Here is a 17,338-nt window from a genome sequence, read left to right as displayed (position 1 = left end):
AGGGATGGGGAAGTGGTTTCCAGCAGCTGATGTCCCAAGAGAGGTCACATGAGCTGTCACGTTGGGAAGGGCCACAGCACGGGCAGGGCACGGGGTCAGCACCCCTCAGCCCCTGGGGACAGGGACACCTGCAGGGCTGCCCAGGGGGAAGGCTCATGGTGCCAGGAGAATGGAATGGGTGGGCTGGTGGGTCTGTTCCCAGCTGGAGGGGCCACAAATTGCATTCCAGAGGGACACCCCTATCCCTGCCCCATGGGAGGGGATGGTGTTGTGCAAGCACAACTGTCAGACCTGGTTCCTGCTCCCTTCCTGCCGGGCCTGCAGCATTTCTCCTTTTTCTAACAGCCACCAGCAGCTTTCACAAAAAATAACGAATGCTCCCTGTGCCTGCAGCCATTGGCTCTGCCCTGAACGTGATCTGGGACACAACCCCCACTTCCTGCCACAAGCAGGGCTAAAGCAATCCAAATCACAGCCAATAGCCCAGGACAGAGGGACAGACTCAAACACCCCTTCTGGCCTCGTCACTGCATGGGGCAGCTTTAAGAAATGTAACTTTGAACGAGTTATCTTGGTGTTTAGGGAAAAACCTGGCAGGGGGAAGGCAGAAGGGAAGCTGGGCTTTGTAATGTCCTGGAGCAGGAAAGCAAAATATTCCCAACACAAGCACTTGCCACCCGAGAGCAATCCTCTTGGATTGCAGGCTCCTCTTCAAAGCCTGGAAATGCTCCAGCTCGGCCAAACCCCACCTCTGGAATAACACGGGAAGGAGGAAAGGAAGCTGCTGCCTTTACAAAGCCGAGGATGCTCTTTATTAGTGCGCCTGAAAAAAATCTAGAGAACATCTGACAGACACGTCCATAAAATCGTGGGGTTTTTTATAAACAAAACGCCAGCATACAAAATCCTGCAGTGCTTCCTCCCGTGCTCCCTACAAAATGATTGTCTCCGTCGTCAGTCTGTGTGTCAGGGGAGGGAGAGGAGGATAAATAGAAGGGGATGCCCCGTACTCAAACTTGGTTTCCTTCCAAAGTCATCTGGAAGAAGCGAACTCCTGCCGCCCTCCGTGGGTTAGGGAAATAAAGAACACGGTGGGGATGTGGGGGAGGATCAACACGGTGGAGGCAGCACCCTGACCCCCAGCCCAAGCCCTCCAGGGAGCCCTGCTCTTGCATGATCAGCAGCTCAGTGCCCCCCTCAACAGAGCTTAAAGCCACAGCTCCTTTCACACCCAGAAAACAACCCCTAAAAAAAAAAAAAAAATCACTGACAGCCCTGCCAGGAGAAATAGGCTGTAGGGGAATGTGGAGATTAAACACAGCTACATTTTTTTCCCCACGAACCTTCACAATGCTCATTCATCCTGCCCACAACTTAAAGCACAATAAACACCATCTCCTGCAGCCCCAGGACTAATCTGGATAAAGCTCCTGGGCTGCACTCCACACAGAGCGACTGCAAGAGCAACAACCGCGCTGCTCCTTAATTTGTGGGTGAATTTATGGTTTGGAAAACAGCCCTTTAAGGTCCTTCACGGGTCAGCTCAGGACTAGTTTCATACCTGCAAGTATCCAGAAAGGAAACAAAGAGTTGGCACCTGGGGAATTGGGCAAGGGTGTGTGAGTGCTGCCTGCAAAGCTGCTCACCCACTCCTTCCAAGTGCTCCCACCGTGCCAGGGAGGGAGAGCTTTCCAGAAGCAGCTCTGTCTTGCCTCCCTTCTGAAAGTCTCACCCAGCCAGGAAATGCTCCTGAGCTGCCCAGGTAGGATCAGCCCTCTCCTGCTGTCCTTGGCCACCAAGGAAAAGCCAGGGACGTGGGACAAAGGGAATGGGGACACAGAGCTCCCACTGCCTGGTGCACCTGAGGAAGGGGGAAGCCTCTCCAGCTGTTAGTCCAAACCTGAGGAAAGATCAAGCAGCAAGAGGTGAGAGAACCTCCCAGCTGCCAGGGATATCCAGCCCTCAGCACTGACAGGGCAAAGAGGGACTTGGAGAGACAGGCTCCAGAGAAGTGATGGCACAACTGCCACAATCACACAATAGATGTGGCAGAACTGAGAAACCATCCCTTTTCCCCCCTCCTCCCCATCCCTCAGTCGCAGAAATGCAGGTGGGTGAGAAGAACCATCATCTTCCACATCCCTCCTGTATCCAAAATCCATGGGAACAGCAGAGCTCTCCAGTGGATCTTCCCAAGACCCGACTGAGCTGCAGTTTTGCAGCCTGAGGAACATTCCTGCAAGGGAGGAGCCTCACTCTGTGCTGGGACTGGCTCAGCTGTCTCACACTGACCAGCAGGGCTGTGTGATGCCCTGTGTGATGCCCAGGGCCAGGCAGAAAACAGCCACACTTGGAGCTGCAAAGCAAAACCTTCCACTCTTCCTGCCAGGCATTTATCTGAGCTAAGGACCAGCCAGGGAGGTTTCACAGAGCTGGTGGCCAAGAGACAAAGCCCAACAGCCATGTCACCCTGCAGGATTCCCCTCCCTGGACACACAGGAGCTTTGGGGTGTGCAGAGGTGACCCCAAGCTGTGCTATGGGCAGGACTGACCAGCAGCAATGCAGATCCAGCAGAGTCCCCAAAGCCCTGTCCCACCTGTGGTCATAACAACATGAGGTGCTGGCCCTCAGTTCTGCCTCAGAACTGCTCAGGAAAGCTAAATTCAGTAATCAGGGCTAGAGCTATTACAGGGAGTGCATCTAGGTGTGGGGAAAAGGAGGGGGAGGGCAGTCTGCCCTTCCAAAAGTGCTGAGATTTCACACCACCTCCCCTTTCTCTGCAGAGGGAAGGTGGAGAAGAAACAAAAACTCACTCCCTGATCTTTTATCCCTAGGTTAATGGCACCCTTTGAGCAAAAGGGATCTTCAAAAAGGGCCGAAGTTTTAATATTAAGCAGGTGACTTCAGCAAATTCCCTGCTGTTAATGGATTACACATCCCTTTCCCCAAGGTCTGTTAGTGGTAAAACAAGCAGCAGGAGCTGGAGCCTGGCAAGTGCCTCAGAGGGACAAGGGCTCTGCTCTGCCCAGATGTGCTGAGCATGAGCCTCGTGCTCCATCTGTGTGCAGCAGCCTTGCAGAGTCCCCTGGGCCTCTGGCTTTCCAGCCCCCCACTGCTGGGGGAGAGCTTGGATCCCTACACTGGTACACGGGCAGATCTATATACAGCCTCCCCAAATACAGGCTGGGAGGGAATTCTCTAGGTTATTGCATAGAAGGTGGCTCGCGTTAGCTAGGCCTAAATGACAGTCTGGGAGCGTTGTCGGAGGCTCAGGGGCTTCAGAGAGCTGCTGGAAGCAGATGCAGGCTCTTGCAGTGGTGTCTGAGATTCCTCTTTCCTGGAGTGCTCCTCATACCATTCCTGCAGTGGGAGAGCACAGAGGGATCAGGCTGGGCCTCACACTGTGCCCCCAAAAGGGCAGGGCCTTCTGTCCCTCTGCCTTGTGAGGGCACATTGTTTCAGGCACAGAGGGCTCTTCCCAAAGCCCTGGACACAGTTTAAACCTCGGGAACAACTCAGGGAACTGCAGCATGGCTGTGGTGGATGCATCGAGACCTTGCCACCCACAGCCTGGAGAAGTCCCTCCCTCGGGATGTCCCTCCTGAGCTCCTGATTTAGAGCTTGAGTAAGGCTGTTCCCAGGATGGCTGGGATTTGCAGAGCTGCTGCTGCTGCTGGGCAGCACCCAGGGTGTTGCAGGATGTCACAGCCCTGAGTCACATTCCAAGCAGAACAGGCAGGGAGCTTCCCTGCAGCCCCATGGTCAATAACACATTTATTTTCCTTAGGGGGACTCAAGATTCATCCCCGATCTGTCTGCTCCAGGGACAAAGGACAGATTCAAACAATTACATGATCAATTCTAATCATTCCATTAGTCCATGACCTTCAACTACCTTTGGCAAGACAGTGACCAAACCCACGGCAGAAAGCTCCTGACCACGGGGGGCACTAGCAGCAAGGTGCTAAAAATCCAGGGAATCTGCTGATTTCTGTGTTTCCCACCTTGCCCAGCCTCCAAAGCAGCCCTGCCTGGGACAAGCCTGGTTTGTGTGTCAGACAGCCACGCCTAAGCCCAAACACAACCACATTCCAGAGGTTTAAGAGCTCTGTGCTCAGCAGCCAAGGCCCAGGCAGCACCAAGCAGTGCTCAGAGCCCCAGCAGACAGCCAGGGAGCACAGGGCAGCTCAGCCAAGCAGAAGTGCCTGTGCACTGTAGTTCCTGTGACTGCTGACAAGTCTGCACTCACCCAGCAGCTCTGGGCTTTAACAAATCCCTCAAAGGGATTCCTCTGCTCTCAGAGGAAGGCAGTGCCCAGGGTTGGAAAGGATGGGCTGTTATTCCAGGGAATGCTCTCCCCACAGACCTGGTGTACCCCCAGCTCAGGCCCACATACCTGTATCTCCTCCTCATACATCTTCATACTCAGATCACTCTTGGTCCTCGACCTGCGTCCCAGAAACACTGTTGACATTTGCTGAAGAGTTGGAGGAAGGAGGAAAAATAAAACCAGAAAAAGGCATTGATCAGTCAGTGAGCAGCTGGATCTGTCCTGGAACTTCAGGCATCCTTCCTGTGGACACCCATGATCCACTGAGGGGCTCAGGCTACCCCAGGCTCCTGGTGCCACCTGAGGGACTGCAGCACCTGCCCTGTGCTGTGGTGACACAGGAATAGAATGGCTGTTATTAAAACAACCACTTCAGCTCTCCCCAGGTGCATGAGACAACAGTTCTGAGACAAGAGCTCACTTTCCCAATTTAGAATGTTTTAGAATGGTAGCATAAGCAGTGCTATGGAGAAAGGAAGGACCTGAAATCGATGCCATCGTGCTGCTGCATAATGGTTCAGGACAGTGCTGTCCTCAAGTGTGTGATGGCACAGAGAGAGAGGCAGGAGAATTACAAGACAGTGGCTTCCCTAGAGAAAAATAAATGTGCTTTTTTCCCAGTCAGCCAGGACACAACAGCTCTAAAGGAAGTTTGCAGGGAACAAACTTTGTCAAGGCTATTCAAGGAGCAGCTGCTGTTTTTCTAGAGCAGCAAAACTTTGTGATGCTGCAGAGTCCCTCCAGCAGCTCAGCCCTGAACACCACAAAGGCAGGTGGATCTTCTCTCTGCAGACAGCCCAAGGCCCTGGCACACCTCCCTCTCCCAAAGGTGAGAACTCTCAGTGCTCCCTCTTACCCCATATTTGTCCATCTGCAACACGATCTTCTGCAGCTGGGCTGTTTCTGTGGCAGCTGAAATCCTCTTGTACAACTCAATTATGCCAATCACCTCCTCCTTGGAGATCTCCTTCTCCAGCACAATGCCATTATCTTCTGGAGAGGCAAGACACAGAAAGAGGGGGAAAAAAATTGTCTCCAAGATGAGCATTGCTTCATCAGCTGTGGAAGGCAAAGCCTAAAGCACACAGGACCAAGCCAGAGGTCAAGTACAGCCTGTACCTGCTTTTGAGAACATGGATATGCTTGACCCCCAACAAGGCAGGGAAAAAGTTAACCAGTGTGTATGGCCACCAAACTTTGTGGCCCAAACTATTCTCTCAGCTTTTTAAAACATCAGGTTCCTCGGTAGCTTAATGAAGAAATAAATCTTGCTTTTTGCTTGCCTGTGAATTAATTAATAATCACACAGAACTGCTGCCTTTTGAGCTTCACCTGCTCAAGTGAGCTTGGGAGTCCAGGGCTAACCAATGTCCCTCACTGCTGCCTTCAAACTGGCTGCAGGAAGGATCACAAGTGTTTCCCTAATTATCAACTCCTGGCTCCTACAGTCATGGGCCACACAAATTTGACCTTCTGGCACCTAAAACAATGGGGGGCTGGGGAAGGAATAGCTGAAGGAATAGCAGGAGAAGGGCTGTGAGACATCAGTGTGGCTTTGGCACCTGAAAGAGCAGGTCAGGAAGGTACCTGCAGTTCCAACCCCCAGCTCAGGAGAGAAAGGACAGTGAGTAAGTGGTGACTCAGAGGGATGAAGGGGTGCAAACCCAGTCACTGCCAGTTCCTAAAGGCAAGGGCAGGTCCAGAACCAGCCTAAGTACAACTGGAAAATGTGGAAAGAACTGGACAGACAGTGTCTGTTGTCCTCCAGGGCATGGCAAAAAGTGCTGGCAAACCACCAGGAGCAGTGTTTTGGTGCCTGAATGCTTGAAAAACCCCTTGGAGACACATTCTGCCATCAGTGAGTATATAAGTGACACTGGTTTAAAACACATTATTCATCTTCCCTGCCTGTAAGGTCTCTTGTTGAGCTTTGCTACATCATTGCTGCAATGTTTCCTAGAAATCTTTCATGAAATCCACATGGACTTCCTATTTTCGAAGAATTTGGTTGAGATGGCTCTAGCAGTTGAAGTTTGTGTGTGTGTGTGCTCACACACATATGAACATATACAAAACCCACACTAAATACACCCCCACACACTTCTTTAAGGGAATTCTGGGGGAGAAATGAGGGGCAGAGCAGAAAGACCAGACAGAAATATCACACAAGAGCAAAAGAATACGCTCAGGATGCCATGCAAAAAAAAAAAAAATCTGTTTTCTCCTAGCCAATCCCATTCTCTCCTACAGACATAAAGCACCAGGGACAGAAGGCAACATTGCAGGTCAGGCAGCCCTCAGCTCTGACCTTCTGAATCCTGGTTCTTCCGAGTGTAGTTCATGCGGAAGACAAAAGCATCCAGGATGAAAGCCACGATGATTGTCATCACCACCATGGTCACAATGTAGAAGATCATGAAGTACAGGCGGCTCCAGTGAGTGGTTTGGGATGTCACCCCTTCCTAAAGGGGAGAGGGAAGAAGTCAGGAGTGCACAAAAGAAGGGAGAGGCACTGTTAAGTGCTCATCAGCAGACAAAAAGCAGGAAAAACACTCTGTTTCGCATTCCTGGCTCCACAATTGGCTCCAGGAACTGCTTGTGCAATGCTCAATGCCCCACCTGGTCCTTGCAGCTAAGAAGAGAGGTTCCTACAGGCAAACACACAGAACCTTCAAAGCCTGTGGCTGTAAGAGCCATGAGAACACAGCTTGGACAGCAGGGTGACAAACTGGAGCACAGGGTGACTTCATTTGCCCACACTGTGAAGCCTGAAAACGTGCCCAGCAGCATGGCAGGGGTCAAATGCCCATTCCAATCACCATGGGGGGAAAGCAGTGGTGCTGTGGGGGATGTGGCTGAGCTGACAGTCTGTGCTGCCTGCAGGGGCTCACTCACCATGATGATGTACCAGTCATTGACGACGGTCAGCTCAAACAGTGTCACTGCACAGAACGAGGAGAAAACACACACAGGTCATTGTTTTAGCCACCCTGATCTATTCCACAGTGATATTTAGATGAAGTATTTGACAGGAAAGGCTGACACAAGACAGCAAAGTTTGAATAAAGACAGCAAATCCAGAGAGAACGCAGACCCTCCCCACTGCATTAGCTTCAGACCCACAGAACTTGCAGCACAGCTTCATCTCTGATTTTCGTACAAATCAGACCTGACTCTTCACCAGAGAGCATGGAGACCTCTGAAATCTCCAGGAGATAAGAATTCTGCTCACACACTAAGAGAAATCATGGACAGTATTCAACACATTCAAATTCTTCTCCATCAGTGTATAACAAGAGGCATTGCTGTTGGTCCTTTAGCAGGGCAGTGACTTGATGCCCTCCTCAAACACCTCTGGTGTCATCAGCAGCCAGAACAGATCTGCTGGCTTCCAGCTGGCTTCAAGAGACCTCTGCTTCCCTTGCAAAGCACAATTAGCCAGCTGGAGCTCTCCAGACAGAGAGAGCAGGATGCTGAGCGAGGTGCATTAGCAGGACTCCCTGGGAGAGTCCCAGGCTCACATGAGCATTCCAGCATTCCAGAGCCAGCCAGCTCTGCAGGAGCACAGGATAATCTTTGCTAGGGACAGAAGTGTCCTTACCAAAGCTGTTCAGAATGTTGTCGAAGTTGTTGAGATAGTAATAACCTTCTTCTACAACGGTTTTGTTGCCGACTGTGTGATTCACCCAGCGGTAGGAATCGGCGACTGTGCTTGTGCTGGTTGGAGAAACCAAGATAAAGAATCAGCAGAGACTGGGAAAGCAAGGAAAATCTCAAAAGTTATAAATACCAACTCCTCTAGAAGGTGGTGAGGAGGGTGGCAGTTTCTACCTCTTGGCCAACACTCGCCTTTTTCTCTGGAAGGAATCCTCTCTCCTTCACAGCTCAGCACAAGACAAGGGAGCACATGGAGTCTTTCTAATTATTCAGCAAATTATACCAGAGGAACTAAGAGTTTGAGCTCACACCCTTAAAGCTTGGCATTTCCAAGTGGTCTGCCATCATTTAAGGTGAAAAGGGCACAGGACAGCTTAGATTCCAGGACCAGGTGAATTTATATTGGTACAAAGGGAGGTCTAAATATCTAAAATCCGTGGAGAAGCAACTCTGGCATCACAGAAACAGAATGGTTTGGGTAGGAAAGGACCTTAAAGATCATCCAATTCCACCTCCTGCCATGGGCAGAGACATTTTCCACTATCCCATGCTGCTCCAGGCCCTGTCCAACCTGGCCTTGGACACTTGCAGGGATGGGGCAAGAGCATTAAGTAGGTCCTGGATTTCTGCCACTTGTTGCCTTAGCTACAAAACCTCATTCAGCCCCATCCTCTGGCCACTTCTCCACAGGGAAACAGAGCTGCCAGAGCTCCCTGCTGCTGGCTGAGCACCAAAGGCCCTGTGGAGGGGGCTGGGCTGGAGGTACTCACTTGCAGCAGTTCGGGTAGACCACGCCAGCGAAGAACTCCATGCCAACGATGGCAAAGCAATAGTAGAAGATCAGCAGGGTTAAACCCAGGCTGGAGGCAGAAACAGAAAGAGTACTGTGCTACTGAAGAGTTGCTAAGGCAGGGGAACACAAAATCCCAGGCTGGTTGCTCTGGGAGGAATTTCCAAGGGTTGGGAAATTCCCAGAAAACCCCAGCCCACCCTCCCTGCTGCTGTGGCTCTGCAACTCTTGGCCTCCTCTCATTCAGGGAGTCCTTGAACAAGGAGTTTGCCACTTGCTGAAGAGAGAAACCAAAGAGCAGCCTGGATTCCCTCCCAGCCTGTCCCTTTCTGTTAAATAAACATCTCTCCACAGTTCCTTTAATGAACACCACACTCTGTGGCTGCCCTCTTTGGATGCAGGGGCTGTGCCAGGAGCAGAGCTCTCCAGCCAACACGCTCTGCTCAGGCCTCCTGCAAGGGAACAGGGCTCAGGGTGCCCCAAGCAAGCACCAGGCTGCCTTGATGCCTAAAACAGAGCTTCCTAAAGCAGGGGGCCAGACAAAGTTAGGAGAATAACAAGCAGATTAATTTATTAAAGGCCTTTAAGGTGGATTTAGGGCAGACAGAGCCTACTTGAGAGGCTGCACCCAAAATGGACACTGAGTCACGAGATCTTCACGTTTTATAAGTTCTGTCTATTATCATATCAGCCTCAATCCTCCAATTACACTTTCAGGTGATGATGTCAATTACCCCAAGCCTGCTCCCCAAAATTTGCTGTTGTTTGCATAGTTTGGGGCTCTGAGGCAGCAAAGTGTCCGTGGATTTTCTACTGAGAGCAATGGTTTTGTCTAACATGCTGGAAACAGAGGCTTTTAGCACTTTATATGGAGCCTAGAGCTGCACACCAAAACTACAGATACATGAAAAATAGAAGCTAAAAATCCTTAAGGCATCAGCCTCTGCCCCACCAGTTCATAACAAAGCTGTCAGATGGCTCTGATGAGGACAGGCAATCGTCTGGGGCTGAGCAGATTTGTGCCAATGCTCTTCCTCTTTCAGCAAGAGCTGGGACAGGGGAGAAGAATCCAAACAAGCAGGGACTCTTAGTTATGCTCCTAACACAAAAGCAGGAGGAGGCCCAGGGTGCTGGAGTGCTGCTGCTCCAAGGAATTGGCAGGTAAACACTCCACTGCAGCACAGTGAGGAATCAGTACTGATTTACTGACAGAGCAGAGCACAAATCCCTTTAGCAGCTTTGACAGGTCCCTGTCCTGACCCCAAACCTTCCCTCCCCTCTCCCTGCAACCACACAAAGAGCAGAAGTACCTGGCCATCCGAGGGAACAACTCGAACATGGTGTCCAGGACGTTCCTGTAGCGTTTCTTCAGTTTAAACAGCCTGAAAGGAGAGGCCAGGAGTTAGCCACACCTTCCTGCTGTTGAGGGAAAGGAGCTACCCACAGCCTGCAGCCTTCCTGCTGTTGGGGGAAATAGTTCAAAGGAGAATCCCATCTCTCTCTACCTCCCAGGTCAGCGACAGTGAGGTTTCCTGACACCAAACTGCTCTTGCTCAAGTGGTTTTCTGCTCACCTAACAATGTCCTGCTGTCCCATCTGAACCTTTATGTCACATTCAGCCAAGGGTTCACAGGACTGAGGATCTCAAGGTAAAAAAGGCTGTCTTTTTACACAGTATGATGCAGATACTGCTATTAAAAAAACCTAAAAATCCTAAGGACTTGCACTGGTCCTGTGTACAGGGTCAGGATTCATTCCTGCTTCCCTCAGACACAAGCTTTTCTGTGTTTCCCCCATGACCCAATAAAAATTGATGAAAGAAAACTACACTGTGCCTGCTAATTTAAGATTTGGCAACTTCGTCAGCCTTTACAGAGAAACACAGCTGCCAAACAGGCTTTGGCAGGGGAGGAACAGAGAAAACATTATTTTTTTCCCCTCTTGAGTGTCATGAAGTGTTCTTAAAATCCTCACTGAAGAGCTAAATTACATTAGCTTGTTTTTAACTGAACGTTTTGCCTCAAATCCCTTCCCCCTGTGGCTCTGGGGGTATTTGTGAAGGTGAGTGCACCTCGACATGAGAGGGTTAATCAGCCCCAGCTCCCTGAGCTGCACAGAGGTTACAGGCCATGGTGTTCCTCAAAGGGTGAGATGCAGCTAGAGCAGGGCAGCACTTCACCCTAGAAAGCAGCATCCTTTGAAAACTGTAATTTCTGGTAATTCAATGGAAATTATTAAACTGGCTCAGCCCGTCTCACCCTGCCAGAAGAGCTTTTCTCTGAGCAGCGTCAGACAATTTAGAGGAGGTGTAAGAACCCCACGAAGGCAGACACAGGATAATCTGCCCCCAGTAAATCCCTTGATCTCTATTAGAGATCAGCTTAAGCTCCAAAGCACGGGGTTTTCATATCCCATCCCAAGTTTTTGTTATCATTCATTCTGATAACTCGGGCTAATCTCATTACCCCACGCAATTCCTGCTCGCCATGGTCACATTCCCACAGAGCAATCCTTGCCCTCTCCTGCTAAGGAGCTCGGTCCCCAATGGGATTGATGGAAAACAAGCCTGTTTTCCTCCACCTGCTCTCTGGAATTCCTCCTCCCCAGCTTTTCCCACCTCACCTCAGCAGCTGCAGAGGCCGCAGGACCACGATGAAGTAAAAGGGCTCCATGTTAAACGCCAGGGCCATGAGGCCCAGGAATGCAAACAGGGTGACTGAGAAGTCAAAGCTGCAAAGAAAAAGAAAAGAATAAAATAATAAAACAGGAGCAGTGATTTATCAGCAGTGTTTCAACAGAGAAGAGGGGCTGGTGCTGCTCCAGCCTAACACGAGGCCAGGGGCAGAAGAATTACAAGAGCTCGCTGATGGCCTTCTCTACAACTCAGCTCAGAAGTTGGTGTTTCCACCCAACAATATGGAAGTTTTTGGTTTTTTGTTTCCTACCCCAAAACAGGAAACACTCACAGATTCCAGCCTGAGGACAGGTACTCCACAGGCCCCAGCCCAGTGGTCTTCAGGAGCAGCTCCACGCCATAGACTGCAAAACAAGAGGAATCAGCAATGAGCAGCATCACAGGAAAGGCTCAGGGGAAGGTTTGTCCTAGTGGATGTGTGGTGTTTTTAGTACAGGATTTCTGAACAGGGGTTTAACAGACCCCACCCATCCTCCTGATTCTCAGTGAGGTGCCAAAGAGACTTTTCCCCTCCGAATAAACACATTTTCCTGTGTTCATGGAGGTTTCTCTCCGGAAAAGTCTACAAAACAATCCCTGCCAGGCACAGCATTGTTCTGGATGAAGACTCTACACCCATGGCTCAGTCAGAACTTCAATTCCCTTCCCATCTCCTCAGGAAATAACACAGCTCTGTTGGGAGGCATCAGCTTACTTGTGAGGAAGACTATGTAGCTCCACGGGACGTTCCTGGAGAAGAAATTCCCTCCTGCAAGACACAAGAACAGCTTTCTCAAGTCTTCCCTTGTTTTCAATCCCCCAGCACCACAGTCAGGGCAACAAGCCGTGATGTTTCCTACCTTGCAACATGAAGGTTTCAACAAGAATCCAAATTCCATTCACAGCCACGACAGTGTCTGGAAAACAAGGGAAAAACCCATAGCAAAACCCCTCCTGGATAACCATTTCCTGGGCTAACCAAAAGAGTGCAATACAGGACAAGTGGCAGGGTCACTGGCTCCAAATCAAACAAACTGAACTCAGAAATTGGGAATCTTCCACCATGTCTTTCTCCAGGCCTTTAACACATGCAGCTCCTTTATGATTAGAAGGAAACAAAACTAAAAAAAAACCAACCCCCAAATTACTGAGTCGGAATAGATCATTGACAAGCCAGCAGGCAGCACCAGGAGGAAGCACTCTTTCTCCTCTAGAGAAGAGGAGCAGAGACTCCTTCTCCCAGGCAGCTCAGTTGCCAAGCAATCCCTCCGGCAGTGAGGATGCTCACACCTCCTCGAGAGCAAACAGAATGTGGCTGACTGGCAAGGCAGTTCCTTATCCAGCATCCTTCAGCTGCAAGATAAACCCCCCAAGGCTTGGGGAAGCTAATCACCAACCCACCCAAATGCAACAAGCTGACTCCTACAGCAGCAGCCCCTCGGGGGTGTTGTGCAGTGAGCCAGGGAGCCTCTCCAGAACAACAGCTGAGAGCCCAGGCTGGTGGTACAACTAAGCAGGTCCCTCCCTCTCCACCAAAACTCCCAAATTTGTCCTTGAACCATGGCTCAGACCACACCAAGTCCTTGGAGGGCTGGCAGACACAGCACACCAGGGAGCCAGCAAGGGAGCCAGGCAGAGCCAGCTCATTACTTCTACTCACACATGGTGTACTGGAACACACGGGACTTCACCAGGATGTTGATGCCTGTGTGAAGGAAAGGATGACAAAACCAATGTTTACACCATCCTCCACACCACACATTCCTCTATCTTCCCCTCAAGAGACATTTTCCCTACCAATCATCAGCACGGAAGATCAGCAGATAACTAACTTCCACTTTGTGGGAACAAGTTTAAACATCCTTTAGTATTTCAGCAGCATTGAAATCATCATCCTTAGCTCCCAGGATGCCCTGGTTGGTGTCTATGTCCTAATTCTGGGGTGTGGGCAGAGGTGAATGCAGCTGCTGAAGCACTGTCTGTGTTTGGAGCACCAAGGAGGGTTGGGAGCATCAGCAGAGCTCTGAGGGCTCCTGGGACAGCTGTATTTGGACCAGAGGGTGTCAGCTCTTCCCCAGGAGCACACAGCACCTCAGAAGAACTGCAGGTTCTGCAAGGTCTTAATTCTGAATGGCTACATTTGGCCCAGTCAGGAACCTTGGGACACAGGAGGCAAACCACACTGGCAACACAGATTACTCCAATGGGTGTTTCAGGCCTCTTCTCCTTTCCCAAACTGCTGCACTTGACCTGAACGGGAGCTGCAAGCACATCTTGGGATCAGGCAGCCTAACAGCCTTTGTGACAACCCAAATCCCACTCCACAAGCACTGCAGGAATATTTACAGGACAGAAATCTCCCCTGGAGACTCTGAATACAAGGCTCTGGATACACAGGGAGTTGGCTGGTAGGCCTTCCCTCAGCTGTTTGCCAGGGAAAATCCCTTCAGAGTGTCCTGTCTTTGTACAGAAACACTGTTCCTGCTAGCTGAACAGATGCTGCCATGTAAACAGTGTGCTACCTTTGAAAATAAGGAACGCAGTCCGAGGAAGGTCGTCAAACCAGTGCTCGCGGTTTCGCTTGGCCTGGAAGCAGAACAGCCACCATCAGCAGCAGCCAGGGCTACATCCACACCAAAAAAAGGGCAGGGATGGAGACCCACCTCATCCCCAGCACCTGCTTCTCTTAGATTGCCTTTATTTCTCACCCAGCTCCTCTCTGACCACTCCTTTTCTCTCCCTCCCACACACACTTCCTCTCTTCTCCACCCAACAAACACTTACCTTCCATTTTAAGCCAACAACTTCATAGAAATTGTAAAAATCCTTTAGACTGCAAAACAGAAAGAAACATCTCATCAGAGCCTTAGCTGTCCTTGTCAGACATCATCAGCAGAGAGTCCCTGGAAGTTATTAACTCCTTATTAGAACTGCAGCCACAGCTGCCAGAACTCAGCACTGACCTCCTTCCCAGCCTGGCCAAAGGTTCCTGACTGACAATAGCCAGAATGTCCTTTCTGTAATGCTTCAGCCCTTAAGGGAAACTCTGAATCTACTGAACTCCAGAATTTTATCACTGAGAGGAAAGATCTGAGGCTTAGATGCCATCTCCAAGGGATAGAGGTTGCACTGCTCTTCATGAAGAAGTCCCGGACTGTCTTAATTACTCGTAGAGTCCTTTTCTACCATCTTTGCACACTTTCTTTTCAAGGGAAAAATGAAGTTTGAAAAAGGACATGAAAGCAGAGGAACTCATAGAACATGAGTGCCTGTCTAGGTGCTCAGGGTCAGGCCTGTAACAGCTTTTACGTGTCTGCAAGTGAGGATGCTGAACTTCTCAGGCTCTTGCTGGTGACATTGGGAGCCTAAAGTTCACAGCTCAGTCTTTATCCCTATGTCATTTTCAATCCTTCTCTGTGGCACTTGGCTTCAAGGAGAAGCATCAGCACCAGTTTCAGAGGAGAGTCACTTGGAGCCTGTCTGTGGCCAGAACAAAGGAAAAGGAAGAGAAGGTCTCCTGCTCTAATTCCCTCCGCTTCCTTGCTGGCTGGAGCTAGCTGCACCCACCCACCAGAATGGCAATTCTCTGCCTCATAACACAGAGGATGACAGTCCTGAAAGCACCAGCAGAACCAGATTTTAATTAACAAAACCCTGGGGGGGACAGCCAGCTGCTGGAAAAAGCAAAAAGCTTGTTAAGCTGCGAGGCTGCGCCGCGTGAGGAAATGCTCCTCGCAGGCTCCAGCGCTGCTCCCAGCTCCTGGCTGCTCTGCTCTGGCAGGGCAAGGGCAAAGGGAAGCAGATCGTGCTGGGAGTGCCAGCACAGCGCTGTATCCACAAGAGGGCACGCAGCAACTCCATCACCTCCCAAGGCAAAGCTCAGCTCGCAGGGTACCCACCCCTCCCAGCTTCCCAGAAAAACTCTCCAAGGCACAGGGAGTGAGGCAACCTCCCTGCTGTGGCTGCAGCAGTGGGACCATCCTACCTGACTAAAGGGGTATTGCTCTGGTTCAGTGCTTTGAAGGTGAGATATCTCTCCCTGGCACACATCCGAGGCTTGTAGAACCGCAGCAGCCCTTCGAAGTGCTTGAAGGAAATTCCAGACGGCCTCTGGGAACAGAGGAATGCTGTCAGAAGCAGCAGCAGCAGGCAGGAACACACAGAGGCTTTGAATTCTCACTCTGGGTTTGTTTTAAGCAGGATTTCATACATTCTAACAGAGCCCCCTAAGTACCCTAGGCTATTACTTTAACATACCAAGCTTATCCCAGGGCACAAAGATCAGAAACCCCTCCTGGCAATTGATCCCTCCAGCAAATGCAGAACTGTTCCCTGCTGTCCCATCACCTGAAAATTGTCCAACCAGGCACCCCAAGCAGAGTTCAACCCCTCTCCTTGGGAAATCAGCAGGCAGCCTGACAGATCTCACTATGATACTTTTTTAAGACCATCAGCTATGTGCACTAAACATGAACTAATCTACTAGAAATGGGTTAGTTATTTTTGGGTCTTATTTCTCTCGCTGCTCCAACAAGTTAAGTGAGAAATCAACCTTCTCCCCCAAGTGCTTGTAAAAAGTTGTTTGTAGGTGAATTCTTTCTGTTTCTGCACTGTTCACTCGTGTAGGATCTAGAAAATGGATTATATCTTCAATTGCATGACCCATCCCTCCTCTCAGCACTGCTGCTCAGTAAGCCAAACAAGTCCTCAAATGACCCAAGCTGAATCAGAGAGAAATCAATGATCACATGCACTTCAGAACAAATTCCCCTCATTTTATCAATTCATAACCTCACGCAGGGCTGAAATTCAGAGTATTCTGCTTTTTCTCCAGAAACAGACATCAACAAATTACATGAATGACAAAAAACCCACCAGCCCCTGGTGAGTCTGATCACAATTAACAGAGATAAATCACTTTTTTCTGGAAGGTGCAGTTTGGGCAGCCCAGCCCAGGGGTGCTGCTCACACAGCTGTACCTGTTTGGTGACCAGCAGTCGGTAGGCGTGCTGGATGGCTGTGCGCTTGTGCAGCAGCAGGGACTTGAACTTCCTCTTCTCAATGTCATTGAAAGTGTCAAACACGACAGCCAGGAGCTGAGAAGACAGGAGAGAAAGTGGTGTTTTGATCCTTCTACTCTGCAGGGTTTCAGGGAGGCAAGGAGAGGCACTGGGTGCAGCAGGGATGGAGCTGGCAAGGTCCTGCTGGCACGAGGGATCCCAGAGAGGGATCCCCCAGCTCACTGCACTGAGCCACTTTTTGGAGGAGGTCCAGAGGTTTCTGGCCTCCCCAGACTTGCTGGGGGTTTTAAGAGCTAAGGCTAAACCACACAAATGCCAACAGAAAGCCATATCAAAAGGTTTATTCAAATGCCCTGATCTGTTCCTGGAAAGCAGGGCTTGAGGGCTGCTCTCTGGACTCACCCTTCCACAGGAGCTTTGGCTAACATATATCAAAGCTAACCCTCCATCTGGGACACAAGCAGTGCAATCCAGCCACCAGCATCAAATCCTTCCCCCTGGGGTGCAGAATTCCTCAACTCCTTTGGCAAACCCTTTTCCCACCACTCCCATCCTCCCCTGAGCAGCTGTGCTCTCACTCTGCAGTGATCAGCACTCCAGTCCTGCCACACTGAGTAATTCCATCCCCTTCAAACTGATTTACAAAGTATCTCGGGCAAGTCCAGATCATAAAATGCCATTTTATGATAAATAATTAAGACAGAGAAGGACAATAAATTTCATGCAACTGAGTATGTCACTCCAAGCACGATATTAATGTGAGAGAAGTTGAAAGATGCTCGTATAATTTGGTTTTCTGTGATTTAGCTCAATTCCTCATGGTTAGACATTAAAAGAGTTCTATCTGTAGCCAGGCTGTCATTTC

The 17,338-nt window shown here is 50.1% G+C and overlaps 1 protein-coding gene across 4 annotated transcripts in view; it reads right to left on the bottom strand.

Annotated features, from left to right (window-relative positions):
- Positions 1-789: 789 nt before the first annotated feature.
- TPCN1 (two pore segment channel 1) overlaps positions 790-17,338 on the bottom strand; it is a 40,748-nt gene continuing 24,199 nt past the window's right edge. For all 4 annotated transcript variants that reach the window (XM_085076127.1, XM_085076125.1, XM_085076126.1 and 1 more), the window contains 17 exons: positions 16,432-16,548; positions 15,438-15,562; positions 14,237-14,285; positions 13,975-14,038; positions 13,113-13,157; positions 12,313-12,369; positions 12,168-12,221; positions 11,745-11,817; positions 11,401-11,508; positions 10,089-10,160; positions 8,759-8,848; positions 7,933-8,048; positions 7,227-7,273; positions 6,640-6,793; positions 5,188-5,324; positions 4,398-4,478; positions 790-3,361 (listed from right to left, as the gene is read on the bottom strand). In XM_085076127.1, coding sequence (XP_084932253.1) covers positions 3,239-3,361; positions 4,398-4,478; positions 5,188-5,324; positions 6,640-6,793; positions 7,227-7,273; positions 7,933-8,048; positions 8,759-8,848; positions 10,089-10,160; positions 11,401-11,508; positions 11,745-11,817; positions 12,168-12,221; positions 12,313-12,369; positions 13,113-13,157; positions 13,975-14,038; positions 14,237-14,285; positions 15,438-15,562; positions 16,432-16,548 — 1,512 coding nt within the window. In that variant the 3' untranslated portion in view covers positions 790-3,238. The remainder of the gene's footprint in view (positions 3,362-4,397; positions 4,479-5,187; positions 5,325-6,639; positions 6,794-7,226; positions 7,274-7,932; positions 8,049-8,758; positions 8,849-10,088; positions 10,161-11,400; positions 11,509-11,744; positions 11,818-12,167; positions 12,222-12,312; positions 12,370-13,112; positions 13,158-13,974; positions 14,039-14,236; positions 14,286-15,437; positions 15,563-16,431; positions 16,549-17,338) is intronic.

This window comes from Lichenostomus cassidix, chromosome 15, assembly GCF_008360975.1.
Source record: "Lichenostomus cassidix isolate B80296 chromosome 15, HeHo_3.0, whole genome shotgun sequence".
NCBI lineage: Eukaryota > Metazoa > Chordata > Aves > Passeriformes > Meliphagidae > Lichenostomus > Lichenostomus cassidix.
Note: the sequence above shows the minus strand (reverse complement) of the source record. Positions and strands in the feature narration are given on the sequence as shown.